A 13944-nucleotide genomic window follows, 5' to 3' on the forward strand; every position below is an offset into this window, starting at 1 on the left:
GGTTTAAGAGGGAAGTCCAGTCATTCACTCAGGCAGGAGTGCAGCTAGGCAACAGCGCACAGCAGACCTTTTAGGTCTTCCACAGGTCCAGCTGTACACTGAAAAGGTGGGTTCTGAGGTCCACAATTTATACCTGGTGCCCACTCGGAAGTAGGAGAACATTCTAGAGGTGTCCTTCTCCAAGAGGTGCTTGGAATTTCCTGTCTTCCTGCTCTGGCCTCAGATTGTCTGGGATCACAAGAGACCCCTTTGTGAGAGTATAAAGGCAGGGTGTTTGAGATGTGCAAGTGTGGTAGGTGACAGCTCTTCACCCATGTTAACTCAGAGTGGCCCATCCTGTTAACAACTAGCTTCCCTTTGTCTCAATGTCTGGGAGCAATACACAAAAAGCAACTGGCAACTACATCTAGTCATGTGACCCAGGATACAGACAGCAGACACCAAATGGTTGGGACAAGAGAACGTGAAATTTTTAAAGGTGGCATTTTCAGAAGTGTGACTAAAAATCTGACTTTGCGATTAAAGAGGGCTTTTAATTAAAATTCTTTAGACAACAAATTGAAAGTTATCACTTATAAATGTAATAAGGTACCCCAATGTTATCCTATGGGAGAGATAGGACTAGCAAGAGTGATGAAGGAATATAGGAGTTTTTCACTACCAAGAAATGTAAAACTTAAGAGTACATATTCAACTTTTTAAATACACTGCACCCAGCCCTCTGGGCATTGTAGGGTCTACTCTCAGAGTGACATAAATGTATTAAGAAGGAAAAGCTAGGGCCTGTCAAAAGGTTTATTTTGACGGGTTGAAATGTGAGGCTAGTTAAGAGGGTGGCACAATAAGTGATGCAGGCTCACTAGTGGAATTGAATTTACAGGCCCATGGTACACGTGGTACATCTTTATTGGGGGTGTAAAGTTCAAGTACATTAAGTATGCCAGTTGGATATAAGCTGGTTCTACCATGTTTAGGGGAGAGAGCACAAGCACTATAGCACTGGCTAGCAGTGATAAAGTACCCAAATGATATCAGCGAAAGGAGGATGGGTGAAGGTAGAATGGCTTGGAGAAGACCGCCCTAAGACTGACAAGTATAACAGACAGCTAAGTTGAAAAAAGTATGAAAATCTACAGTGTGTTGTTACTTTACAGTATGACTAAAATAACACTCAATGCTCCCATAGTACAACTTTTCAGTATGATGAATTTTCAGTACTAGACAGCCTAGAGATAGAAGATGTGTGCTCCGGTGAACTGTGCACTAGACTTTACATATTTACAATGGATTAATATCACTTACCTTACTAATCCTGAAGGGAGCTTCTTTTGTCTTATCCTTATCAAATTTCTTTAACCACTTTCCTGAGCAGATGGCTACACCCAGCAAAAGGAGTTTTGTCTGGTCAGTGACATTGCCTTCACAAAGTACAGTCTCAACTTTACCTGTGAAAAATTATGTTAAAAGATTTTTTCATTAAGAACTGCATTCTAGCTCCTTCTCAAGCTTCCATTTTATGGGTATACAAGTGGTTACAATTATGTCCTGGGCATGAGTGTCTGGCAAGGAGGATTATCTTGCCTTACGTATTTCTCAAATATCTCTAAAACAACAGAATATTGATTTATACGAATGCTGCAAATATGTAAAATAATAATGATAATAATAATAATAAGGGAAGAAATTACATCAGCTCATTCACGTATTGTGCCCTAAGATGTAGGATGGACTGATTACTGCCAATTGTGGTGGCTTCAGCTCTGTAATAGACTGTGTTGTAAACTTTTGCAATCTGTAATTGAGGAAAAACAAAGTATCCCTAATGTGCATGTCATAGCCAGTATAAGGTGTGTACTGAACATTGACCCACGTTACGTAGGAATATTTTAAGTCTGTGAATTCGGTGATTGGGTTGGGCTAGTTAGAGAAGTCCCATGAAGATGAGGTCAGGGACGTCAGACTTCTGACAAGTCCCAAGAAGATGAGGTAAGGGACATCAGACTTCTGACAGGAGCGACATGAGCGTAGCATCAGTGGACTTGTAATAAAGGAGAAGGAAATAAAAAAAGACAGGAGGGAGATATAGAGGAAGCACAGACTCATCCTTTCCCTTTCTCATGTCTACACCCCCAACACTCAGATAAAGTTCACCTTCTCCATGTCTAAAGTTGCCAACAAGATAAAGACCAACTGTATAAAGCCCAACTACGACAAGACAGCTGTGATACTCTTCAGAAAGGAACACCTCACTGTGGACCCATGCCTGATGATCTGCTAATTAAGATATACACCTAACCAGTCTAACCAAGCCTGGAACCTCAGGAAATTATTGGATAATCAACTCCTAATGACAAGCCTCCTGCTTTCTCACACTGTAGCTCCTCATAAAAATCTTCAAACTCCTACCGAACCATCACAGAGGCTTTGGTCTCCAGCAAGCTAGACTATGGAAACACATTCTATGTTGGCATCACCACACATCCCATCAAGGGACTCCAGGTCATTCAAAAAGTACAGCCAGACTATGTTAAGACTCCCATCATGCACTTGCATCTCAACACACTCTTCACACTCCTGGCACACACATACAAAGCCCTACACAATCTTGGCCCCTTTAAGTGAACAGTTGCATCAATTTCCTCACTTTGACTAAAAAAACTTGGCTTGACTCACCTTCAACTCACTCATGACACCCGCATTTGAAGAACCAGAGTTGGTGGGCTCCCTTTTTCATACCTGGCTCCAAAAGCCTGGAAAGACATCCCCCACAGATTAGAGCTGGCAGCTCAGGCTTTGAAGTTTTCAGGAAACTGAAAACTTTGCTATTCTAATAGGTCCTAGCCAGGACCACACCATCTTTCTTTAGGCACCAGGGTCTCACCCCAGGTGAGATGCAAGCCATGCAAATACACATTGCATAGCATAAGAAAGGGTAGGACACAACACCTGCTGGGCATTTTTTCACCTAAGCTACAAAGTAATAGGTTGAAAAATACACAACAATACAGATGCCAAACGTTAATTGACCAACATATTTTTTTAAGTGCAAATATTTTTCTTCGTCAATGAATAACTACATTCTGCATATTTCTATCTGCATATACACCAGCGTCATACTAACCTTGTCTATAAGAGCAAAAGGCAGCATTTGTACAAATGATATATACTTAATTCAACTGCACCTTTGTAAAAGATTGGGCTAGTAATTGTGAAGGTGGTGAGGTTGCATGTTTACCCTAATTGCTAAGTTACGCCAAAATGTGCTTTGCTGCAGATTTTGCCAATAATGTGTAATTCAGGTTAAGCATCAAAGACTTTTAGTAAGCACTACGGATCTACATTATGACTGGGCACTCACATTTAAGGCCCTGCCAAGGTCAGTACCAGTCCTCAATGGACCTGTTAGAAAGTGGATTATTAGTTGGGATGGATGGTACTCAACAGCTAGTAATAATGGTACTATTCTTGTAAACGTTTCGGTAGTTTAAAACTGAGCTCAAATCCCAGTAGCTATGGCACAAAGCAGACAGGTTTAATTTGAGAAAATGTATAAACTTTTTAGATGTACTAAAACAGTTAAAAAGTCAGAAACACGATCGGGGTTGTGGCTTGGCACCCGAGGAATATGTCGGCATCGGCGTGAGGCTCCCCAGACCGGCATGGGGAAAACGCGCTTCAAAAGCTTTTTAAGAGAAGCAGAGTGGAGGACCCATCTTCGAAAGCGGTCAGTGCGAAGATGTAAGCACTGACACTAGTTTTCTGCGTACCGGACACCTTTAATTTGAGGCAATTGCCCGACCTCGTAAACGCGCATATACGGCTGCCATTTTGTCTACATGAACGCGCTGTGAGCGATTGCTTGGCAAAAACGGAGGCAATAATGGACTTTTCTTCACAAATGTCCCAGTATACTTTTTGCAACTCAGCTTAAGCACCCTCCTTGAGCAGGGATGTCTGTTGCCGCTGCAACCCAGTTTCGCCTCATACCCTGTATATTTTGAGGTGATGTGATTGCGGCCACCATTTTGGAATCCCATCATGATTTTAAACAGCATCAACATTTGAATGGTTATAAAGACTACGCCAGGTTTCGCTGTATATCGTTTTGCTTCATGCTTTTTATTCTGGGTCATATTTTTGAACTCTTCATTTCTGTGCCCTCATGTCATGATTTAAATGCCACGGATATGTTTATCTCAAGGGTGAGGATGCGCTAGGATACTATATCTTAGAGGGCAGAAGTGGCCATTACGGTTCCTCATTACAAAGAGTACCCATTTATTCCCTTAGCTGCAACATACTCTACCATATTTCTGGGAGTTATCCTCATTTGGTCTGGTTGTATCCACTTTTGAGTTGATTGTATAGCTTCACATGTTGGCTAGTGTACCATAAGTCTCACCTTGGTTTTACGTCTCTTTCAAATATTTACATCCTGCAAGTTGATGGGAAGAACAAAAAACTCTCACTCTACTGCTTTAAAACCAAAACGCATCTTTATTAAGAATTCCTCCGTCTTCTCAGAATTGTCCAAGCTGGAAAACTCGGAGCTCAATGATTCAGATAATAGCAGCATAATAATGGACTCCTCATTGCCAACAGTAGGGAAATCAAACGTAAAGCGATTGAAAAATTATCGTCCCAAATCGACGTCACCGGTTTCCATGGAGCTATTATTACAGGAAACCAAGAGAAGTCATCATCTACATTATTCTTTTCACAAGATTACTTGAAGGTGACTGCAGCCAGATGCAAAGACTTTCTCGACATGAGACCTGATCTCCGTTCCATGGGTGCCCGATATGGCCTATTTCACCCCTGCCTCTTTAAAGTAACTTATAACAATAGAACAACAACGTACGATGATCCACTAAGTCTGCAAAGCTTCATCAACTCACACAAGACGGTCCACATGGATTCTTCAAGACCTTCCTCCTCACATATTACTTGATTCTCCTGGTATTTGTACATGAGTTGCCGCTTTGACTTTAAATGAAGGTTTTGTGTTACTGCCTGGTTTAATAATGATTCCTACAGTTTAATATCTTCTTTGACAATTCCAGTTAATGTTTATTGATGCTGTTTTTCTTTTATGTTCCTCCCTTAATTAATCAATTATCGCCAACCACTTTACCATTTGCTTCCAGAGTTTTGGTTTTATGTAGTGGCTTGTTTTTCACCCGTTTCCGTCCAGTCCACGGTTGACATCTCGTCTGGTCCATGTGGCTCCACTCACTCTCACCTCTATGTTCCCTTTTTGTAGGTATGTTATTTGTTTTGTCTTTTGTTCTTTGTTCTGTAACGCATTCTTCCACTTTCCTCCTTTATCATCTAACTTTTACACTTATTCTTTCTCATATGGCTAACATCTCTTTCCATTCCATTTTGCTTACCTATTTTCTATATCTCTTTGTGTTCTGAACCATTTCATTCCTCCTCTTTTCTCTTCTCATTCTTAACACTTTACAGTGTTATTGCAACGAATTGGACTTTAGTATTACAAGTTCAAATTATTTTATTTTCAATGTTCCCACGTCATTGAATTGAACTGTTATATTAAACTGTTATTTCTATTCTATTTTAATATTTTATGCCACTTAAATGAGTCTCAAGGAACATTAGGGGGTTCAATTATTCTCCTATAAAGAGACAGAGGGTTTTGACCCACTTGGCCAAGTTAAATGCTGTTTTTTTTTACAAGAAACACATCTTACGGATACTGAATCTTTGAAATTAAAAAGAGGCTGGGTGAGGGAGGCTTATTTTTCTTCAGGGGATGGTAAACAAAATGGAGTTGTGATACTGTGCCGCATGTCCCTTTCAGTCGCGTTTTTATCACAGGAATCAGATGCTGATGGGAGGTGGCTTATTGTTAAATTGTCACTAAGAGGTATTCCAGTTTCTCTTCTTAATGTTTATGCACCTACATGTGGAGCTGCCTCCTTCTGGCCTGCTTTAGCCAAGCAAATCTCTCATTGCATTGAAGATAATTTTATTAAGGCTGGTGACTGTAACCAAGTGTTTGACCCTTTTATAGACAGGAATTCTAAAGGGCTTTTTGACCCCAATAAATCACACAAATTTTCCACTCACACTATCACTCAACATAAACTGCTTGATGCTTGGCGCCTCTGTAAACCGACCACCAGAGAATACTCCTTTTACTCCTCAACCCATCATACTCAATCAAGGATTGACTATATCTTTGTTTCTCATAACATATCACAGTCCCTCACACAAGCAGAAATTGGTCCTATTCTCTTATCGGATCATGCACCCGTTTCAATTGGCTTCGATGTATTGACCAGAAATAACCCTCTCAGAAGATGGCATTTTAACAACGCACTCCTTTTAGATCCCATGTTCACTGCATCCTTTACTTCCTTCTCTACTGATTACTTTGAGAGAAACCATAAAGAGTCCCTATCATTCTCGACTATTTGCGATGCCTTTAAGGAGTCAGCAAGAGATTTTATTATAGGCTTTGTTGCAAAGAAACGAAAAACTGCACGTAAGACTACCATGGACCTCCTCCAAGACATTACAAAACTAGAACACTCATAATATACATCTCGCTGGGAGGAATGTTTAAAGGCCCTTATGAGTGCTAAAATGAAATTTAATAAGAAGTCAACAGAAGATGCCTCACTTTACTTCCATGGAGGTAAAATAAAAGCAGAGAAAATTTTAGCCAACTATTTAAAGATCCGTCACAACAAATTAAACATTGAATCTGTCTTTGATGAACATTCGGTCTTAAAATTCAAAGGTGTCAACATTTTAAATGAATTCTCTCTTTTCTACAAATATTTATACTTATCAGAAACCCAACCGACGGATCACTGATTATCACAATTCTTCTCAAAGATCCAAAGGCCACAACAAGCCCCGCCAGATCTATCTCCCTTAGAATCTGACCTCACCCAGTAGGAACTCCTAAACGCTCTTTAAAACCATAAAAAAGACAAAGCTCCTGGCCCGGGGGGTTTTATCGTTGAATTTTACATCCATTTTTCTAAATTTTGAATTCCCAAATTACATTCACTTATAAAAAATGTTTACTCCTCAAATAGTTCTTCTAGCTCATTTTAAGAAGCCCATATTTGTCTTATCCCCAAAGAAGATAAAGACTCTGAGGGGCAGATTTATGATAGCTGGCGCATCCCCAGGGATGCGCCAGTTATTTTGCACCGCTGCTCCGCCACCCGTGGTGCGCCGCATTTACAATGCGGCGCACCATGGGGCTAAAACGGCACAGGTGCGTGACGCATCTGTGCCGTAAAGGTGGCGCATTGCTGAAGTTGCGTCGCAAGCGCGACGCAGCTCCAGCAAGGCTTGGGGGTGCCCCATCTTTGCAATGCTGAGTCAAGACCTACGCCTGCTTCAAGCAGGCGCAGGGTTTTGACGCAGCATTGGCCTGAAAGTGACTGAGTGAAATCTTATAGATTTCACTCAGCCACTTTTGCGAGGCGCACCTGCCCCGGAACGCCCACAAGTGGCGCAGGGCTTTACAACGTGACGCATCCGCCGCAGTTGCGTGACGCAAACGTGGCACATTCCCAACATAAATCTGCCCCTAAATACTGTAAAAACTATAGACTTATTTCACTGGTCAATATTGATTACAAACTTTTTTCTAAAGCTTTAGCCATATGTCTAGATTCTTATCTACCAAATTTGCTGGGAAAAGAACAATCCGGCTTTGTCAAAGGGCGAGCCATTACAGATAATACACGGCTCTTTTTTGATGTTTTATCCAAATCCTCACATTTCAATCATCCTCTGGCGGTAATTGCGTTGGATGCCGAAAAGGCTTTTGACAGAGTTGAGTGGAAATATTTATTCTACACTCTTAAATGGTTTGGATTTGGCCCCAACTTTATACATGTATTATCTATCCTACACTCTAACCCTCGTGCAGCAGTATGTGCCAATGGCTTAATTTCCCTATTTTTTAACTTAGACAGAGGAGTACGTCAAGGCTGTCCTCACTCTCCCTTCCTATTTAATCTGGCCCTAGAACCATTTTTATCCAAATTACGTCAAAACCCAAGCATTTATGGTTTTCAAGCATCAAGTGTTCATATCAAACTTGCAGCCTATGCTGGTGATATTTTGCTCTTTATATCCAAACCAGAAGAATCAATTCCGGCTTTTTTAGCGGGGGTGAAATCTTACTCGCTTACATCAGGATACAAATTAAATAATGATAAATGTGATATATTGCCTTTAACAAAACATACTTTTAGTTCAGAATTCCAAGCCTCTCAATTCAAATGGAGTCCAAATCATATTAAATAACTAGGACTACACTTTACATCTTCAATCTCGGAAAAGGTGACATTGTGTATGAATAAATGTATTCAAAAGATTTCAGAATTGACCTCTAAATGGCATCCCCTTTATTTGTCTTGGTGGGGCCGTTTAGACACCATAAAGATGATGTTATCACCCATAGTTTAATACACTATTTCTAACATCCCGGTCCCAATCCCAACTAAGGGGCATATTAGCAAGAACCTTGTTAAAATTACCACCGTTTTAGAAGCCCAGGTTAGATGTCCTGCACATCTAACCTGGGCTTCTATTGGAATTCTATAACGCATATTAGAAATCCCATTATCGCCGTTTTAGCGGTAGTTTCCTGTCGCTAAAACAGTGATAATTTTAACGAGGTTCTTGCTAATATGCCCCTAAATTATTTAAGAAAGTCAACTTTCTTGTGGAGTAATAAGTAACCCCGAATGTCTTTACTAAAATAAACTCGCCCTAAATCAGAAGGCGGAGTTAATTTTCCAGACTTCCAGGCTTATCAGAAAGCTTTCTTGTTGCGTCAGGCCTCTCTTTGGTTGCTTGACTCTACAGAAGATTGTCCTCTCTGGACTTCAACAGAGCGCCTTTTTTTATCTCCTTACTCATTTCGTGAATATCTTTCTTTTTCACACAAACAACAATCCATATCAACTCCCATAATAATGCATACTTCCAAATTATTGATTTATCTTCTCATTCTACTCACGTTACTGGAGATTCCTTTCTAAACTCAACAATTTGGCATAACAAAAATTGGTTGCTCCAAAATAAACCTTTTTATTGGAAGACTTGGAGAAACAAAGGTTTAATATGGATCTATTAGTTATTCTCAGAGTCAGGATTTCTGCCTTTCGCCACACTCAATCAGGTATTCAACTTACCAACCTCCTTTATCCATAAATATAACATACTCATAAAAACTGTGCTGGAAATTTACTCCCACTTCCCTACCATACTCGATACCTCCACTAACCCAGAACCCTCCTCACGACTTCATACCTTGTTAATGACCACACCCAAGGCCTCTACTATTTACAGCCACCTGCAAGGCATTGACATTGACAGACAGAAGACAAAAGCTGAAGAGGCTTGGGAACGAGATGTTACTACATGCTGGCCACTCTCACTTTGAAAAGGCATATGGACCAAAGTACGTAAGGCCTTCAGGGCAGCAAATACCACGCAAACATTATTCTTTGTTTATAACAGACTTTTATTCACCTCAGGTACAATATGTAAAAGTTTTTCAATCATTCCGGATACCTGTTGGACTTGCTCTTCTCCCAATGCTGACCTATTTCATATGTTATTTACATGCCCACAAGCACACAAGTTTTGGAAGCAAGTATGGTCTCAAATTAACTTAATTTATGACACTACATTTCCTTTTTCTTTTCCTCACATTTTTTTAGGCAGTCTTTCTTCCATTTGGGACAATGTTTCACTTAATGTCAAAATTATTGATTTATTATTAGCGATTGATTTTCAACAAATTACTGTCAATTGGAAAGACTTCGAAAATTTCCTATAGGGCCTGGTGGTATACTGTTTGTCATACCCACGGGTTAGACACTGCCTTTGTGTATCCTCCTCACATGGCTACGAAACGCGCTGACTTGTGGTCGCCTGTCAGAATATATATTGATGCTAGTGCCAAACGATGATCCTTACTAAAACCTTCTCAACAGGAGGTTCTCAAACCAACTTGACTTCCCTAATAGTTCCATAAGCTTATATGTCTCATTTATTTCGCATTTTTCTGTTTCAATTTTGTATTAATAGTCCAATTCTTTTACTTTCTATGTAGTAAGCTTGGAATGTAATGATGTAAGTTTCATAATGTATACTTTGTACAGTCACCTTGTTTTCTTTTCACTAAAAACTATTTTGAACTTTAAAAAAAAAAAGATGTCAAAAACACAACATAATAAAAATCCAACTGCAGTTTATAAGAATAGAATGTCTTTTGTTGAACAAAATCACACTCAATTGACACAATCTAATAAGGGGAACAGGACAAATGAATTTTTAAATAAAAATCCAGCCAAAATGCCAAGGTGCCACTGGCTTGCAACTGATCACGCTAGACCGGACAGGGGTAAGGTTTAAGGCCAACTGCAATAGAAAGGTGGGAAAAGTTCGGAGTTCGCTCCCAGAAGTCAACAGCATTGATCAGATACGGCTTGGGGTACGGCCCGTCCTTCAGACTTAGACTCTTATCTGAAAGTTAGATATCTGTGCAGGCTATAGCTCAAAAAGGTTTAACGTTGTTAGTTACTGGTTGGTGTGGGGTCTACTGAAAAAGATTTGCTGCTGCAGAGAAGAATATAGTAGGAGCTACGGCAAAGTCAGGTCTGCTTTTGATGCACCGTAGGTGGATTGTCTGGCAGGTTGGTCCCTGTCTCTCAATGGTTCTCCTGTCAAATAGTTGTGCAAAAAGGTTCTAAGCCCTGGATATCTAGGTTTAGGGAAAAGGAGTATACTTTTACACGCACCTAGACTTCCTGAACCTCTTGAACAGCATTTGGGGCGTTCATGACTCACTCTAGCAGAAGTATTTCGTAGAGTCCAGGGCAGGTCCAGTTTAAACTGGTCAGCTGAGCTCTTTCAGGGAAGTAGGCTTCTCGCATCTTGTATGTCCCTCTAGCTTAACAGGAGGTCAACCAACTGATCCTTGGAGTCAGCTTCTTTCTCCCTAACCAGTAGGGGCAAATGCTCTCAGGGGTATCTCTAATCCACTATTACAGCAGTTCCTGGGTGCCCTACTGCAAATAATCCCGGAGTGCCCTTCGTCACCTAAAATCAGAGCCCCTGTGTCCACCCAAGAGGCATGGTCAGAGAAATGAGTAGCACCTCCTCTAAAAAACTTTTCCGGAGGCAGCTCCTCAAAGACAAAAGAGAGGCAAACCCAGGTATTATCCACATCTGCCTATGACAGAGTAGGACCTTTGAAGATAGTTTAGTTCCTCAGCACTGCCCTGAATATCATCCTGTCAGAGGAACAGAACACATTCTCACACCCAAGGCCTATGTCTCTCCTCTGGGAGCAAGTTTACACCTCAGCAAGGTGTAATTTAGCTCCTGGATGACAGTTCGAAGCTCAGGCAAATGGACATCTGGAGGCATTAGGCAGGCAAAAGGTGTGTTTTTGAAAGTACTTTAAAAGCGATATTTGTTAAATCAGTCAAACTTTAAGAATGATTTGGATTTGTAATAAATATTTAAAAAATCTAAGAAGAAACATTTTAGACTGAAATAACATTATTTAATTGTAACATTGATTTTGCATTCTTTCTTGTGAAACACCCAATCTTGCTGCTGTGCAAATAGCTAATGGGACCTTGTCACTGCAAGGACATGTTTTACATTAAACTTTTACATGTCCTACTTTTAATTATCATGCACCCTGCCTTACTGGGCACAAAGGGCCACATGCATCAAGCTTTTTTGCATTCGCAAACGGTGCGAATCGCAAAATTCGGCCGTTTGCGAATGCAAAAACCTTTTTTGGGATGCATCATTTTTTTTTCATTTTTCGCAATTTAAGAAATCGCAATTTTTTGCGATTTCTCAAGTTGCGATAGCATTTAAGAAATCGCAAATTTTGCGATTTCTTAAATGCTATGCATGATTTTTTTAAATTTGCGAATTCACAATTAGGAAGGGGAAAATTACCATGAAGTAAACCTTCATGGTAATTTGAGAAAAGTTTCAAAAATGCAAAAAAATGAATTTTTGAAACTTATATTTTACACACACACATGCCCTTGGGACATGTGTGTGAGTAAAATGTACTTACGTGACATTTCAGGGGTGCAGGGGGGTCCTTTGGACCCCCCCTGCACCCTTGAAATTGCATTCTTATTTTGCGATTCCTTAATTGCGAATTCGCAAAATGAGAATGCCTTCCCATTGATTCCTATGGGCTTCTAGGCCCATAGGAATCAATGTAAAGCGATTCCTTATTTGCGATTCGCAATTAAGGAATCGCAAATGAGGAAAATTAAGAAATCGCAAAAACTTTTGCGAATTCTTAATGCATAGGAATTTGCGATTCCTAAATTGCAATTCCTTAATTTTCGCAATTTAGGAATCGCAAATTCCTACAAGGATGCATGTGGCTGTAAATCCACTTAGGGGTGATTTATTACTACTTAAAAGGAGGGTTTAGGCCTGTCAAAAGGGGTTAATTTAATATGTTGAATGCATTGTTCAAACCTGCATAGCCAGTCATGTTTTTCACTGTCACTCGAGTTGTGGCTCAATATGTGCTGAAGCCCACAAGTAACATTTAAGTTACAGCCCCTCAGTGCACTGTGTACAATATACTAGGCACTTATGGGAAGTCAAATGGGCCCATTGGGAGTAGATCCAATTTTTACATGGATTAAGGGCCAGTTCAGATGCACAGGGGGCTGGTTAGCAGATGCACTGTGGGCCAGTGCATAGAGTCAAACAGCAGTATCAGTATGGGGGTGTTCATGCAAAAATAGACATTTTCCTATACAGGTCCCTTCTGCAAAAGGCTACCCGTGTGCTGATCCCTGGATGCAGAAGATGGTAATCCCACATGCACAGCCTGTACATGTATGCACGTGCATGTGTTCACATGTTTATGTGTAACCAGTTCAGCACCTCTTACCCTAGCTGCCCAGCAGTGGCCTTATCTTAAAAGGTGGACACTGGTGGTCAGCATTCTAAGTCCATTTTTGAAGAATTTACAGGGAGCAAGACTCTGTTAATGAGACTCATTCATAGTAAAAACCCAAAAACCAATTGTGGGTCTTAAACTAACAGAGCTCATTTGCTACAATTCCTCTAGCACAACGTATTCCTTGTGAATCATCCTTCATTCTTGTTACTGATAGGTTTGTAAATTTTTCAGAAGTCAAAAGTGACAAAACGTTTGTAGATAATTTCACACCCTTTAAGTACCCACACATTTGCTGCTGTCAGCAGCACAGGTTCTAACTTGTGTGGGTTCCAAGTTAATATATGCACTCTGAAACAGAGCACATGTCCCATTTGTTCCTTTGAACAGGTGGAGGATGGTTATACGAAACACCCACTAAAACTCTTTGTAAATCTTTAACTGGTGCTTATGTGTCAGTATATATCAATATTTCCTACCCAACAGTAATCACCACATCATGACTACAACTACTAAATTTCAACATAGACTGCCCTATCACATTACAATTGAAGACACAGTGTGTCAGCTCTCTGAATCAGACCCTTTCATGGTACTACAGGGTAGACGGGGCTGCTGAGCCCCAACTTTGGTGGCTGAGTTGTTTGTCAATGGTGTTGTAGGGTCCTTCCTTTTATGGACCTGCAAACTGGGCCAAGTACAATCCTTTCCACACTTCACTCTTAGGGTAGTGAGAGCGAGCATTCACAGGTGTCATATGGACGTAGAGTGGGGCAGACAAGAGCTCAGAAATCAAAAGTCAACCAGCAGTCACCATATTTGTGGGCATGAATCACAAACGCTTCTGCAGTCATGGTGGAGGCTCTACACTTGTGACAGAATCTCTGCAATGAGAACCTGCAGTGCAAAAGTTCTTCCACGAGTGAGGAGACTCTGCCATGACTGCGGAGCCTCCGCCATGACTGCTGAGGCTCTTTGTA

The 13944-nt window shown here is 40.6% G+C and overlaps 1 protein-coding gene across 2 annotated transcripts in view; it reads right to left on the minus strand.

The window, feature by feature from the left end:
• SERPINB5 (serpin family B member 5) overlaps positions 1-13944 on the minus strand; it is a 142618-nt gene that overhangs the window by 29673 nt on the left and 99001 nt on the right. For both annotated transcript variants that reach the window (XM_078687912.1, XM_078687911.1), the window contains one exon: positions 1303-1445. In XM_078687912.1, the coding sequence (XP_078544038.1) occupies positions 1303-1445 (143 nt within the window). The remainder of the gene's footprint in view (positions 1-1302; positions 1446-13944) is intronic.

The sequence above is a fragment of the Lissotriton helveticus genome, chromosome 4_1, assembly GCF_964261635.1.
Source record: "Lissotriton helveticus chromosome 4_1, aLisHel1.1, whole genome shotgun sequence".
Lineage (NCBI taxonomy): Eukaryota > Metazoa > Chordata > Amphibia > Caudata > Salamandridae > Lissotriton > Lissotriton helveticus.